Raw genomic sequence first — 16,212 nt, 5'->3', positions numbered from 1 at the left:
TCTAGTTGGAGCCAGGCATGGTGGTGCACACCTGTTATCCCAGCAGCTCAGGAGGCTGAGGCAAGAGGAGCATGAGTTCAAAGCTAGCCTCAGCAAAAACAAGGCGCTAAGCAACTCAATGAGGCCCTGTCTCTAAATAAAATACTGTGGTTCAGTAACCAAGTGCCCCTGAGTTCAATCACCTGTACCCTTCCCCAGAAAGTTCTAGTTGGACACAGGAAACTTCAGTGAGGTCAGGCCTATGCAGGGTTCAGTGCAGGGCAGTGGGCTACTGGAGAAGCAAGAAGCCTAACAGTGATGGGAAAGGACATGGGACAAAAAAAGGAGAAGGGATGGCATTTTTATTTGTTTCCTCATTTGAAAAGTGGGGATCATGTCTGCTCCCACAAACTGAAGACCACAGTTCTCTTTTGCCTCTGTATTCCTGTGCCCCAAGCTCATACCAGTTCAACTCTCAAATGCATCACATTCTACAGCAATTCATAACATATAATTTTTTTAAATTGGAGGGATAGCTTATTGGAAAGGGAAAACAGTGTAACCAGATGAGAAATTAACTATGTAAAGAATATGTTTATAGCACAGTATAGACTTGGATTAACTGTGTGTAAAAAGCACGAATTAAGGAAATAAAAAATCTGGACTGTTAGCATCTGGTGAAATAACTCAGCTTTTCTTAGAGTTTCCTCTCTGATTAAGTTCAAGTCCTCAACATTCAATATCTGTGTGATTTTTGGCAAATTATTTAATCTCTCTGAATTTCAATTGCTTTATATGTTAAAAAAGTGAGAATATCTTCTTCTTCAATGGGTTAAATGAGAAAAAAAAGATGTGTAAGCATGCTACATTCTAGAAAAATTCCATATACACTTAAAGCATTATCATTATCATTCTTAGGAAAGCTTAACCAGTGGTCCTGATCACACTATGAACCTAAGAGCAGCACAGAGGATGATTCTAGGCACTACAGGGGTAAATCAAAAGGCCCGCTCAGAGTTTTGGCTTGCATCCAATTTTAATAATTTCTCATGATTTGTTCTTTTACTTAAAATACCCTTAGTCCTGGAGACTCTTCCATTTCAGATTTTCAAATTGGATCAGGTTAGGGTGGGGATGGGAAAGAAAGGACACACCCATACTCAGGGAAAACTCCCAAATCCAAAATAAGCATAAAACCACTTACAAATACTCCCTAGAAGACCTTTATTTGTGTTGAAATGGGTGAGGTTCCTGGATGGCACTGAGCCCCACTTCCTAGTTGTTTGTCTTGCAGGAGGCTTGTCAGGTGCCACCTGGCACTGAGGGGCAGCCAGCCTCAATGTCCCTTCCATCTGTGTAACTTCAACATCATCTACCCTTACCAGCCCCACTTTACCACATCTATGGTGAATTTGCAACACACACCAGGATGATCTCCACTCTGCTCACACAAAGAGCTCACCCTTTGGAAGCAGGCATTATTTGGTGAGAATCCATTAGTGTTTATTTTATATGGCCTCCCATGGAATCACTGTATGCATCTCCCTGTACACAGTGGACCCCTGGAGGTCAGGTGCTACGTCACATTGATATTTGTCACTCTCCCCTCTGGATTATAGCAGGCCCTCAAGAAATGTTCACATTATTGAATTAAACTCTACCTGTAACCTCATTTACATTTTCCAAGTGAGACATGAAAGGGCCTTGCACATCCATAAGCACATTTGTTCTTCACTAAGGTATCCATTCATTCATTCAACACAGAATGACTCATCATATGGCAAGCACTGTGCAGAAGAAAGTGATTCGTAATGATGCATGCTCTTAGCAGAAATTTGTACAAAGGGCAGCAAAAGCAGAGAAGCAGGCTAGTTTGTTTATTTATTTTTAGTACTAATGATTGAACCCAGGGGAGCTTAACCACTGAGCCATATCCCAAGACTTTTAAAAAATATTATATTTAGAGACAGGGTCTCACTAAGTTGCTTAGGGCTTCACTAAGTTGGTGAGGCTTTGAACTCACAATCCTCCTGCCTCAGCATCCTGAGCCACTGGGATTATAGGCATATACCACCATGCCTGGCCAGCAGGTTAGTTCTTAGTTATACTTTTGGAGGTTGCAGAGATGGCAAAGGCTAAAGGAAATGCCACTTCTGCTGGCCTTGAAGAATGATCAGGAAGTCACTGGGGAGGAAAAAGGAAGAGCAGCAGCATCCTGGATGAGAGCAGCATGAACAGGAGGAGGAGAAAGGCCAGAATGTGCAGGGCTGGTGTCTTGGAGTGGGGAAGGGCAAATGAGGCCAGAAACAGGGCTGAGATAGTGCAAGAAAAGCCTGAATGCCATGCTGAGAATGGATTCATGTATCCTATGGGTAGCAAGGACCCATCACAAGCTAGACAGAGTGGTACATGCCTGTAATTGCAGCAATTTGGGAGAGCAAGATTGGAGGATTAAAAGTTTATGAAGCCTTGGCAACTTAGGGAGACCCTGTGTCAAAATAAAAAACAAAAAGGACTGGGGATGTAGCTCAATGGTAGAGCACTTGCCTAGCATGCACAAAGCCCTGAGTTGGAGCCCCATTACAGAAGAGAGAGAGAAAGAGAGAGAAGAAAGTTAAAAGAAAAAAGAAAGTTCCAGCCAGGAGACACACATTACCCACATCCTGAATGCAGGAAGCGTCTATTCAACCATGAGGGGATGTCTCTGAGTTCCAGCTACTCATCACTTCCCCAAGTTGCTGAGCTGGGCCTGAGTGAAGGGACCTATGAGTCAGGTAGTTAGAAAGCTCAGAGTCCATACACTGTAAGGATATACAGCCATGGGTGGGGATTAGCAGCATTGCCACCCTACATGCTTCCAGGGAAACCTGGGCTGCCTCTTGGTCATGGGAAATGTTCAGACTGAGCCCAGGAGCTAGATACCAGGCCAGGCCCCACCAGCAGTTTCACCTAGAAATCAATCTCAGCTCTCTGCTGGGCAATTGAGAACTGCATTAGCAGAGTACGTTTCCTTAGCCTATCAGATCCCAAAACACTAATGAGTTGTCTTCTCTTTCCCTCTATTCTGGGAAGGGGAATAACAATAACAATTATTATTACAGAGCACATATTCCATATTCAGCACTTCATGCCTCTTCTCTCTGTTACAACAACTCTGCCAGGTAGCTGTTGTTATTCGCAACAAAAATGTGTTGCATCCAAGAAGAAAAACTGAGGTTCAGATGTATCCTGGTACACGGGAGTGAGGAGCAAAGTCCCACCTGGCTGACTCCAAGCCGCCCGCCTGCACCACATGATCTGCCACGGAAGCAAACCAAACACCATGAACCTGTTTCAGTATCAGGCCTGCGGGCTCCAGCAAGAGAAAGACAAAGGAGCCCATTTTGAGACCGTCTTCTGGAGCCAGCAGACACAAGAAAACAACAAGTTAATTGTCCACGGGAAGGAGACCCAGGTGCAGTTTAGGCAGAGCATTTCCTGTTCAGTGTATCACCACCCTGAAGTCCAAGGCCTGCCCAGGCGTCACCCTCCTGTGTGATCCCAACTTTTACTCAACACCCTAGAGAAACATTTTCTAAATTCAAAATACTGTGACAATCAATATAACAAGGGGGGACTTGCTAAGGGGATTCACAGCAGGTCACCCTGTGAGGCAGGGTAAGAGCTGGGGCAGGAACCTATGTGAGGGGACTGAGCCCACACCTTGGCACAGCTGTGAGACTACGAGCATGCCATAGCTTCTCTGGGCCAGTCCCCCACCCCAGAACTTGCATGTCATTCTGGACCCTGCCCTCTCCCTCAACTCCGCATTGAATTAGGTACCAAATCAATCCTCAGTTTGACCTCTGCAATAGATCTTTTTTAAAATATATATTTTTAGTTATCAATAGATCTTTTATTTTATTTATTAATTTATATGAGGTGCTGAGGATCAAACCCAGGGCCTCACACATGCCAGGCAAGTGCTCTACCACTGAGCCACAACCCCAGCCCTGCAATAGATCTTGGATCCATCTCTCCTCATGTCTCATCCAGATTATCAGCCTGCTAGCTGGGCCCCCAGCTGCCAGGCCATCCCCATCCTATCCATACTCCAGCCAGAGGGATGGCTCCGAAACACACCCTTGCTCACCTGGCCTCTGTATCTCTCAGGGTAAAGTGCAACCTTCTTGGCTTAGCTCCAACTCCTTTTGTCTGCCTCCTGCCCCTCTCCTGGCCTATTTCCCAGCCACTTAGCACATATTCCCTTTGCCTGTACTTCCCTAAATGAACTGTGCTGTTTCATGATGTGTAATCTGCTGGCCTCTCTTCCTCAGAAGGGCCTTCCCCTCTGCTAACACCTGCGAGTCCTTCAGGACACTCAACTCAAATACCATCTCTTCTAGGAAGCCCTCTCTGATACCCCAGTCTTAGGTATATCGTCATTTGGATCCCCAGTGCCCTTGTGCTTCTCTCTATCATACATTTAGAGCCATTGATCTATCTTCTGTACTAAGCCATGATAGGCCTCAGGTGATTTTGCATCTCAGCAATATCCAGGCATCCAGGAGAGAGCCGGGTAAAAGGCCACAGGGATTTTTGGATAGAAGGATGAATGGGCCTCCTTCCTAGAAACATGGGTCTGACCACAAGTTCAAGGACCTTTATTTGTTAGATATCTGCAAGGCTCATCAGATGTCTGTGTGACTGAGGTCAGTTACTAAGGAACAGATCCTTCTACTTTGACCACATTCTTTCTTCATGAAGTCCTATGTGGTCAGTGTGAACTTTATCAACCCTCAATGCCAGTTACCACAAATGATCAGTGGGCTCTGGAAGCAGTTTATGTCCAGTGTTTGGGGTCGGATGGAAGAGGGCAGCCAGTGGTCCCTGGGCTCAAAGATTTATAGTCTCTGGTGGAGGAATGCTGGAGGCTGCACCGTGCTCCCAGGGACCAGAGAGGCAGCCAACTTTAGCAATTCTCCAAACCCTCCACCCACTCAGGACAGAGCTCTTTGTTACTGAAAAGTTCAATCTTGTGAAATGGGTTTGGTTTTAAGCTTCCTGTCATTGGTCTACTTATTTAAAATCTATGTCCTACCTGACCCCTGGAAGAGAAAAGGTGCCTGTAGTTGATTAAGAAGCTTCTTGAAGTCAGCCCTAATTTGCAGAAAGTCTGATAGATGAAATGAATCTGAAGAGGTGGACACTTACCATGCATCATTTCAGGGTTTCAATTATTTAATTAACTGATTGATTTTTATTTTACTTATTTTTTTTTAACAGTGCTGGGGATTGAATCCAGAGCCTTGTGTATGCTAAGCAAGTGCTCTACCACTGAACTATATCCCTAGCCCTCAGGATTTCTTTCTTTTTTTTTTCTTTTTGGTTTTTAAAGTGCTAGGGATTGAACCTGAGGCTGTTCTACCCCTGAGCTACCAGCCCCTTTTTATTTTTGAGACAAGGTCTCACTACATTGCTCAGGCTGACCATGAGCTTGCAATCTTCCTGCTTTAGCCTCCCAAATCACTGGGATTATAGGAGAGTGACACTGTGCCCAGCTGCCCTCAGGATTTGAAATTTAAAGTAAGGGAAGAGAGCCAAGTGGGCACTGGGCCCCACCTGGCAATGACATCGGGAGGGACTGGACCCCTTTGCCCTATGCTGATTTTCCTTTATTCCCCTTACTGACCTTAAGATCAAAGTGAGCAATTTTCTTTGTATGAAGGTAGTTCACCCCATCCAGGATCTGCTTAATGAAGCTGGTGGCTTCCTCCTCACTCAGCGACTCCTTCTGGGCCAGGAAATCAAACAGCTCTCCACCAGACACTCTGCAAGACACCAGCAGGAAGGGCCCAGGCCCGGTCAGCCTTGTGTGTCATGAGGCCAGGTGGATGGGTGCACCCCGCACCTGACCCCCAGGCATCCTGGAAGGCAGAATCCCCCTTGCCCTGCCTAGGATCTTGTCCAAGCAACATCAAACACCGATTGCTGTATTCTTTCTTTTGGGGGTCAAGGGCACAAATCACCCTGAGGATATTGCCAGAAAGGTCTCTGCTGACACTTAGGCCCAGGTCCCTGGTTATCCTGGCAGTTACCATCTTCTCTGTATGACTGAGGTGGCAGAGAATGGAAAGAAGCATTGGGGAATGATGCTATGGTCTGAATACCTGTGTCCCCCCAAATTAATATTTTGAAATTCTAACCCCCAAGGTGATGATATTGGGAGGTGGGGCCTTTGGGGAGTGATTAGATCATAAAGGTGGAGGCCTCATGAATGGGATTGGAGCCCTTATAAAAGAGACCCCCAGAGAGCTCATTCATCTCTTCCGCCTAGCAAGGGTACAGGAAAGATGCTATCTATGAGGAAGTAAACCCTTTCTAGACACCAAATTTGTTGGTGCCTTGATCTTGGGCTTTCCAGCCTCCAGAAGCATGAGAAATAAATTTCTGTTTAAATAAACCACCCAGTCCATGTTGTCATGAATGGGTTACGAATGGTGATTTTGGTGAAGGCTTGGAAGGACAGGAGGAGACTCTCGGACTTGTAAGAGAATAATACCTTAGTGGTCATGAATAGAATGTTAGTAGGACTATGGAGGGTAAAGGCCATTCTGATGAGGTTTCAGATGGAAATAAGGAACAAGATGCTGGGCAATGAAGAAAAAGTCAAAGTAGCCAAGAACTTGGCTGAATTTTGTTTATATGCTGTAATTTGTGGAAGGTTGAATGAAAAAATTAGATATTTGGCTGAGAAAATTTCTAAGTACAATGTTGAAGGAGTGACCTGGTTCCTCTTGACTGCTCACAGTAAGTAAAAAGAGAGAAATGTGTTATCTTTTTAATTTCAATTTTTATCTTTTTAATTTATTATTTATTTTATTCTTAGTTATTTTTATTTTTTTATTTTATTTTTTGTAGCACTGGGGATTGAATCCTGCAGTGTTCTACATCTAAGCTACATTGCCATCCTTTTTTTTTTGAGGTGGGGATGGATTGAACTCAGGGGCACTTGACCACTAAGCCACATACATCCCCAGCCTTATTTTGTCTCACTGAGTTGCTCACCCTGTCTTACAAATTTTTATTTTATGGTACTGGGGAATAAACCCAGGGGTACTTTATCACTATGCCCGCAGCCCTTTTTTATTTTGATACAGAGTCTTTCTCTAAGTTGCTTAGGACACAACTAAGTTGCTAAGCCTGGCTTTGAATTTGGGATCCTCCTGCCTCAGCCTCCTGAGTTGCTGGGATTATAGGCATGTACTACCACTCTCAGCTTGCCAATCCTTTTTTTTTAATTTTTGTTTTGAGACAAGGTCTTGCTAAGTTGCCCAGGCCAGCCTCCAACTTGCAATCCTCTTGCCTTAGTCTACTGAGCTGCTGGGATCACAGGCACAGGCCACTGTGACCAGCTGAGAAATATTTTAAAGATGGAATTGTTTATCAAAAAGACAATAAAACTTAAAAGTGGGAAAAATTCTCAGCCTACTACATTGGGGGTAAAAAATGAGCAAACCTGTTTAGGAGAGAACAAAGGTGTGGCCAAGGATTGCTCATAAAGAGATTAATCTGGATCAGCCATGTCAAGGGAAGCCAGCTGCTACTCAGCAAGACAATGGGGGAGATTAGTCAGCCATCTAATCTAATAATAATAGGGAGATTAGTCAATCTACTGTCCCAGACAATGACAGAAAGACCCTGAAGTCATTTCAGGGATCATGGAAGAAAAGGGGTCTGCCCTTCCCATCACAGACCCATAGTGCCAGGGCCTGGGGAATAGAACCACCATAGGAGGGCTCACTACCCAGAGCTGCCTCATAGAGTGGGCTCTCCAACTCTATCATCATCACACACTTCAGGTGTGGTTCCCAGAGGAGCCCTGCTGTGGGCTTGTGTGAAGCAAAGTCACGTGGGTATGGCTGCCTCCACCTAGGTTTCCTTGGAATGGGAGTCCTTGAGACTTCAAACCAATTGAGCCACAGGTGTACTTTCTGCCAGGAGAATCCGTGAGAACTGAGGCATGGGCTGTGCATAGCAAAAGCACGAGGGCAGGGCCACCCAAAGCTGTATGGGCAGGACCTCTGTCCCAGAGGGCCTGAAGGGCAGAGCATTAAGCCAAAAAGTATTCTGGAGTCTCAAGTTTTAGACTGACTCAGAACCTGTCACTCCCACCAGGCGCAATGGTGCACGCCTGTAATCCCAGAGGCTGGGGAGGCTGAGGCAGGAGGATCGTGAGTTCAAAGCTAGCTTTGTAATTTATCAAGACCCTAAGCAATCTAGTGAAACCTGTCTCTAAATAAAATATAAAAAAGGGTTAGGGTGTGGCTCGGTGGTTAAGCACCCCTGGGTTCAATCCCCAGTACAAAAAAAAAAAAAAAAAAGAACCTGTCACTCTTTTCCTTTTTCCTATTTCTCTTTTTTGGGGGCTGGGGATGTGGCTCAAGCGGTAGCGCGCTCGCCTGGCATGCGTGTGGCCCGGGTTCGATTCTCAGCACCACATACAAACAAAGATGTTGTGTCCACCAAAAACTAAAAAATAAATATTAAAATTCTCTCTTTTTTGGAATGGTAATGTCCATCCCATGCCTGTCTTACTATTGTATTTTGGAAGTATATAACACATTTTATGTCACAAATTCATACAAATTCATTTCCACAAATTGCTGGAAAGCAATTTGCCTCAGAATGAATCATACCTTGAGTCTCACCATAACTGATTTAGATGATATTTAGATGAGACTTTGGACTTTAAACCTTGTAGTTGCTAGGAAAGCAGTTCAGTGTTAGAGCATTGGCTTAGCATGTGTGAGGCCCTGGGTTCAATTTCTGGCACCAAAGTAAACAAACTTTGGATTTGATGCTGGAATCAGTTAAGAATTTAGAGACTGTAGAGAGCCAGCTGTGACCCTGCTCTGAGTTACTCCACATAGTATGGAACAGCAGTTTTCAGCTCGTGCCTAACCCTGAGTTACTCTGGAGTTAGCCCTGAGTTATGAAGCAGTAGTTTGCCCTGAGTTACTGCATTTTGAGTCAAGTGCTAAGGCAGCATGACTTGGTAATGTTCCTGGTCAAACTGCTAAACCACTAGGTGTTGGACATATAGAACTTACAAAAAAGAACAACCCCAAGCTACATAGCACAATCATAAGGCACAAACTGATGAATAGATTAATTGTACTAATAAAAAAATGACCACCTATGAACTTCTCAAATTAAATCAGAGGCAGATGGATGTATGAGTGTATCAAAGCCTCATCAGAGAAAATAGGTTCATGAGCTTATCAAACACACTAGACCACCAAATGATTCAACTCTCTTACCTGAAGCATATAGGGAAGGACCCCTAAGACAGGACACACTGGTCCTTTACCCCATCACCTTGTCAGACCACTTGACAAGTTCCTTGAACAAGTTCTGAGCCCTCAACAAGTTCTTAGGCTGGTTCTTAATCTCCTCTGACCACCTGCAGTAACGGTTTTGCCTCTGTGTCTGCTCTCTGCCTTTGCTCTCAGTGCTACCTCTTTAACACTGTGGCTACATTAACTCTTTCTTAGCTGTTCAGTAACCTATTGATCATTGTATGAAGTAGGTGTGTCTTGAGTAATATAATTAAGATTGGAATGGAATAAAAGAATCCGTGCAGCTGGGTGTGGTGATGCACTCCTGTAATTCCAGCTACTTGGGAGACTGAGGCAGGAGAAATACAAATTTGAGACAAGCCTGAGCAACTTAGTAAGACCCTGTTTCAAAATTTAAAAAAAAAAATTTAAAGGGTTGGAGATGTAGCTTCATGGTAGAACATCCTGGGTCCAATCCCCAGCACCATACATGAGGAACAGAAAGAAGAAGAAGAGGAGGGGGAAATAGTTGGGTGTGGTAGCATATACCTCTATTCCCAGCAAATAGGGAGGCTGAGGCAGGAAGATTTCAAATTTGAGGACAGCCTCAGCAACTTAGTGAAAACCTGTCTCAAGACAAAAAATAAAAGGATATTTCTCAGTGGTAGAATGCTCCTGTGTTCAGTTGCCAGTATGCCCCAACACAAAGAAAACCAGAATTACATATTTAGTTCATATTACATTTCTATTGGACAGTAGCAATAGGAAGGCACCTCCTTTAGATCTAACTACCAATTTACAGGAAATATAGGGGGCAGAGGAATGTGCTGAATAACTGTGAAAGGAATAAGTTAAATCTGAACTGAGATAATTACCAGGTCAAATGACCAAATTTTTATAACAAATCAATGGCATAAAAAAAGAAGAGGGAAAAAAGAGAGCAGGAGGAAGGTGAGAGGGAGACAAGAGAGTGAGACAAGAATGGTACATTGGTACAAACCATCTGTAAGAGCTGCAGTGGCACTCTGCTCACAGGGCTGAAGTGGTTACCTTAGTGTTGGGGGTGAGTCTGGTGCACTCTTTTCTCAGTGTCTCATGGTGAAGTCATCCGGTGCCCCACCGTATCCCTACACTGACCTGGGACAGGTGCTGGAAACTGGAGCACCCCCACAGATGCTGCAGGAGTCACCTTGAGTTGCAGACTGGGATCAAAGGGCCAGGATAGGATCCCAATTCTTCTACACCAAAGACTCAACCTTGACCTTGGGGTGGGGCATGTGAAAATTCTAGGGCTTAGCTTTCCTTCTTGTGAAACAGGAGAAGAAAACAGTCTAATCACCTCTGGGGTGGGGGTGGGAGTGGGAGGAATCTTTATGCAATGTTGGGTACAGGCTATAAGGTCTTTGATAAAGTTCTTGAAGTAAAAACCATGCACAGTATCACTGCTGGGGTGGCGGAGGTAGAATAGGGCTTGATTTTGCGTTCAAAGTTTGCCACCTGTGCAATGTGCTTTCCCAGACATTCTCTCACTTGTGCCTTTCATCCACCCTGAGAGGTATGATGGAGTGACTATCTCCACTCATCAGATGATGAAACTGAGGTCCAAAGAGAGTATGTGACTTGCCCAAGGTCCCGTAGCTAGTAAGTGATACAACCAAGATTTAGACCCAGGTGTCCTAAGTCCAAGTCCACCACAGGTCCCTTGCCACATTCTCTCCACATAGCAAAGCCTGAACTGTTGATGCAGAGTGAAAGCCACCCAGGCACTGCCCTGCTGTTCAGTTACAGCCAGGCCCTCAACACACTGGACATCTTTATCTGACTCTCTCCCCAGCCAGGTTATCTTTGACTCCACTGCACCTAGTATGAGAAAGCCATTCAAAGAAGTTTGGTGAATAAAACAAAGGAAAGAAACAAAGCATTTAAAATATTAATATGAGCCAGGAGCTGTGGTGTATGTCTGTAATCCTAGCAACTCAAGAGGCTGAGGAAAGAGGATCGGAAGTTCTAGACAAGCCTCAGCAACTTAGCAAGGCCCTAAGCAACTTAGTGAGATTCTGTCTCAAAATTAAAAAAAAAAAAAAAAAAGAAAAAGAGCTGGGGATGTGGCTTAGTGGTTAAGTGCCCCTGGGTTCAATCCCTGGTACAAAAAAAAAAAAAATCAATATGGGCCAGGGTTCTATGGCACATACCTGTAATCCCAATGACTTGGGATGCTGAGGCAGGAGGATCAGCCAGCTTCAGCAACTTAGTGAAACCTTGTCTCAAAATAAGAAGTAAAAAGAGGTAGTAATACACCTCAGTGGTACAGCATCCCTGGGTTAAATCTCTAGTACCACATAAGAATGAATAAATGAGTGAATAAGTAAGTAATAAGAGAATATTCTGTATCATATAGACAGCAAAAACTTGGCATAGACAAGGGGCCTCTCTAGAGCCTTTTCAGATTTTCAAATCTGTTGTGTCACCTCTGAAACACAGAACCCAGTCCCACCCTTGTCTTCTATACTCCTAGTCCCCCAACTGGGTTAAATGAGGCTATGACCTCCAGCAAATCTCTCAGTCTAAAATAATAATTCTACTATTCCTACTTTAAATAAAGTGTTGCATAAATGTAAAAGATTATCATTCTAATGATGATCTATCCTGTTACCCCAAAGCCACTAAAGTGAAAACCGAGGCTGGGTGAGGACTTTGGATAGTAGTAATTAGTCATCTGTTTGAAGATGTGACCTGGGCAGGAGACCTGGTGTGACATGATCTCCTTGGGATGAAAAAGGGAACAGTCACTGCAGCCCTTAGAATCTCTCCCAGAGACTCAGAAAGTGGAAGGCTGAGGAATCTACCCAAGGTGATTATCCAAGCCCTGGATACCCAGGCTGGGGACATTCACATCAATGCTCAGGTGCCTCTTTTCCAAGCCTAATCAAGTAGCCTGGGCTTTATTTCTTTTTCCCATGAACACAGTTATTTTTTCTTCTCTTTCTTTTCTTTTTAAAAAGAGACAGGGTCCCACCCTGGGGATAAATCTCACTGTAGAGTACTTGCCTAGCATAGCTCTGGCTTCAAATGCCAGCACCACGGCGGGAGGGGAGCGAGAGTGAGACAGAGGAAGAGGGAGAAGAGAGAGAGAAGAGGGAGGGAGAGGAAGCGACAGACAGGGTTGAGAGCAGTGGCTATTCACTATTAAATATTGCCTGTGGGCACCCAAGGGGCATAGTGGGCTCAAGCCACCTTTCTTCCTCGGCCTCCTGAGTATCCACCACGATGTGTCCAGCAACAAGTTTCTACCAAGGACTTCTTGACTCTATGACCTGTGCTCTGGAGTCATTTCCCATCTCCTTCCAGGCTTCATTTCACACCTAAATCTCCTTAGCTTTTTGATATGGAAAGCAAAATGAATAGCCTGGCCTCTTCCTCAAGCCTTCCAGGATTGTTCCTTGCCTGCTAACCTGACCTTTGTCTCCTTCCTCCCTGCAGGTTGGTCTGCCAGCCCAAATGCTTTCCAGAACTCTTCCAGGAATGTATGCACAAATGATCTGCTTATGTAGCAGTGGGGAGAATGCTGCCAGAGCTGCTGCGCCCAGGAAGCTGGACTCAATTCAGCACCACCACCATGCCATTCTCTGGTTTGTAACCACAGGGTATCACTTTCTGCAAGCTTGGAGTCTGGGAGGTCCTGAGTAGTAGGGGCTGCAATGAGGGGCCTGCCTGGCCCTCACTGGAAGGCTGATGTTCTTCACAGAAAGCTCCATATAAGACATGAGTTAATCTACTGAGATTTTGAATGTATTCTTCCTACCACACTGAAGTCAACTTGTATGGACAATTAAGTTCTTTCCAACCCTGCCTTCAGCAGCCATGTCCAGAGGCAACTCCTTCTAGGGAGTCACATATGGGATAGTGACAGCTGAAAGGAGCTTGAGTCAGGTTTGTTCATGTCCTCCTCCTCCTAACTGCTTTAGCAGAAAGTAAATGGAAGCCCTATACCAGACAAGGTGCTGAGAGGGGCCATGGAATCAGGATAGGACTCTCCATCAAACCTGTAACTAAGCAGTTTCAACTGAGCAAGTGGACGCCAACACCCATATTCAACTACTAAGCAAAACCAGTAACTTAGAGGGCAGAGCGAGGACCCAGAAGTCAAAGATTCCTACAGGCCCAACATGATTCACCAAAAAATTCACCAAAAAGCCCATGAATTCCTCTCCTTGGAGGTCTTCCCTCTCAGACTCTGGCCACACATGATTTAGACATAGTCTTAGTGAACTTGGGTCTTTCCTAATTTTAAAAATCCTTAGCACTGCCAGACACAATGACACACAACTCAGGAGGCTGAGGAAAGAAGATCACAAGTTTGAGGACAACCTGGGCACCTTAGTGAGATACTGACTCTGGTGATGTGGTTCAGTGGTAGAGCACCTCTGGGTTCCACCCCTAGTACCAAAAAGGAAAAAAAAAGTCCTTAGTACTCCATAGATAGGCATCCTGAGAGCCGAGAGAAATGAGACAACTTAGAAGTGGAGACAGAAACTGTGAACAATCAGAATTCAACAAGCACAGTAGCCCAGACAAGTGGCAGGAGCATCAGTGCAATGCAATGGATGGTGCGTGCCCCTGAGCTCCCAAGAAGAGGGCCCATTACTAATGGCTGACTTCGAACCCTGCAGGCCATCCCTGGAGGAACACATCAGGCTTTTATCTGGGTCAGACAGGCATAGGGACACGTATAAGGAAAACAGAATGGACACTGGGTGCTATAGAAGGGTAGAACACAGACAATTCTATGCATTTAAACATCGGGCTTGAATCAAATTCAAGAATATACAAACGTTCTTGTACTTCTTCTTTTTTAAAAAAAAATTATTAGTTGTAGATAGACACAGTACCTTCGTTTTACTTATTTATTTTTATGTGGTGCTGAGGATTGAACCCAAGGCCTCACACCTGCTAAACAAGTGCTCTACCACTGAGCCACAACCCCAGTCCATCTTGTACTTCTTAAATATCTTGCCAACAAAAAGATAGTTCTTAAAATAGAATGATTTCAAATGTCAGGTAGTACACCCAATTTTTTGGCAGGTTAAGGATGGCTACCTGGTTTGCAGGTGAGATCTGAAATGGAGCCATGAGGTAAACTACCCAAGTTCAAGGATCACTGAGATAAATGCCCCCATTTCCCTGCTCACTGGCAGATGCATATGTTTATGAAGCTCAGAACATTATTTTAAAATTTTTTATAAAAATTTATTCCAGACTGAGTCTCACTAAATTGCCCAGGCTGGCCTTGAACTTGAGATCCTCTTGATTCTGCCTCCCAAGTAGCTGGGATTACAGGAAGGTGCCAACATGCCCAGCTAGAACATTTTCCTAGACATAGCCACTGTGACCTGGGCCACCTCAAACCCTGTTGTTTGCCAGGGCCCTAACTCTCTGTTCTTTGGAGAAGGCACCAAGTAAACATGACAGTGGCCAACCAACCCCTGGAATCTTGGTGTCATCTATCCAAATTCCACCAACCACTGTGAAGTCCTCCTCACCTAGACCAACACAATGCTGTCCTGCCTCATGTCTATAGCTGTCTGCACAAGTCATATGGACTCCAGTCCTGGCCCTGTCATTTCCTGGCTTATAAATGACCTTGCCTGCCAGTGTTCTTGTCTGTAAATGGGGATAATAAGAGTCATCATGTGATAGCATTGTTCTGAGGGCTAGACCAGGTAATAGAAGTGCTTGGCTCAGTGAATACAAAATAACTCCTGTGTTAGACGACATTTCTGTCATCACAGTTGTTGTAAGGATTGAACAAGATGACAAACGTAATGCACCCATAAAATGCTTGCCTATAGTCGGCCTCTCTAAATAATAGTTATCAGGAAACAATAAAGGTGTTAAACAGAGTACACATACAGTGGATTTTCCCCAGGAAAGGGCTGGAGAAGAGCGTCATAGAGCTCAAAGGATGTTTGTTCTTCCCCTCCTCATAGAACAGATTCCTTCCTGACAGCTTCCCCTGCTCCCCACCCCACCCGCTGCCCCCTCTCACCCTCCCTCACGCTCCTCCAGCCAGAAGATGACCCAGCGCCAGTCATTTCTTCCCTTCCATCCCCAGGACCAATGAAAAGAAGACTGAGACCATCGCCCTCTGCCCCTGCTACTCAGCAAGCTTGTCTGTCCCTCCTTTGGTCCAGTTTCAGAAGAAGCATGGGGGTGACTGAGGAAGAGGGAAACTGCCCACCACTGTCTTCACCTCTGGTCTGAGCTTAGGTTGGTCATTGCTATCCCCTAGCCTTAGCTAAAGCTTTCACCACCCTGCCCGCCCCTCCTGCCCCCGTGGGTCACTGGCACCTCACTCACAGCTCGAGGATGAGCACCACATCGGTGCGGTTCTCGTAGACGTCGTGCAGCGTGATGATGTTGGGGTGCAGCACCTGCCGCAGGATGCTCACCTCCCGCTGGATCTCTTCTCGGCACACACCCCGCCGGCTGGCCCGGCTCTGTCGCTTCTTGATGAACTTGGCCGCATACTCCAGTCCTGTGCTCTTCTCCCGGCACTTCTTCACGATAGCAAACTGGCCACTGAAGGAACACAGACACAAACAATTAGGATGTCCTGTGCCCACTGGGGAAGTTACCCCCACTGCCAGCTACTGGGTTACTAATTCAGTCATTCTACCAGAACAGGACAAATCATGCCCTTGGCCAGCATCCCCACCTGGCTGACAACCAGTGACCAAGATGGCACAAGTATTTGGCTTCCCTTCTGTTCATAAATCTTCTACCTTTAACTAGGAATGCATGTAAAAATTGTTATCCTGAGTATACAAAGGTGAACACCAAGCCCCTGAAAAGTATTGACTTGATCAGGATGACAGCCTTGTCCTTATAAAGCATCACCTTGCAAAGTTGGCAC

At 45.1% G+C, this 16,212-nt stretch overlaps 1 protein-coding gene across 9 annotated transcripts in view; it reads right to left on the bottom strand.

Annotated features, from left to right (window-relative positions):
- Dapk2 (death associated protein kinase 2) overlaps positions 1 to 16,212 on the bottom strand; it is a 166,570-nt gene that overhangs the window by 88,349 nt on the left and 62,009 nt on the right. For 8 of the 9 annotated variants that reach the window (XM_058573353.1, XM_058573355.1, XM_058573348.1 and 5 more), the window contains 2 exons: positions 15,657 to 15,878; positions 5,651 to 5,789 (listed from right to left, as the gene is read on the bottom strand). In XM_058573353.1, coding sequence (XP_058429336.1) covers positions 5,651 to 5,789; positions 15,657 to 15,878 — 361 coding nt within the window. The remainder of the gene's footprint in view (positions 1 to 5,650; positions 5,790 to 15,656; positions 15,879 to 16,212) is intronic. The other variant, XM_058573354.1, reaches the window with a different exon arrangement.

The sequence above is a fragment of the Marmota monax genome, unplaced genomic scaffold, assembly GCF_021218885.2.
Source record: "Marmota monax isolate L192 unplaced genomic scaffold, Marmota_monax_Labrador192_F-V1.1 WCK01_AAM20220418_F8-fsc00078, whole genome shotgun sequence".
NCBI classification, from domain to species: Eukaryota; Metazoa; Chordata; class Mammalia; order Rodentia; family Sciuridae; genus Marmota; species Marmota monax.
Note: the sequence above shows the minus strand (reverse complement) of the source record. Positions and strands in the feature narration are given on the sequence as shown.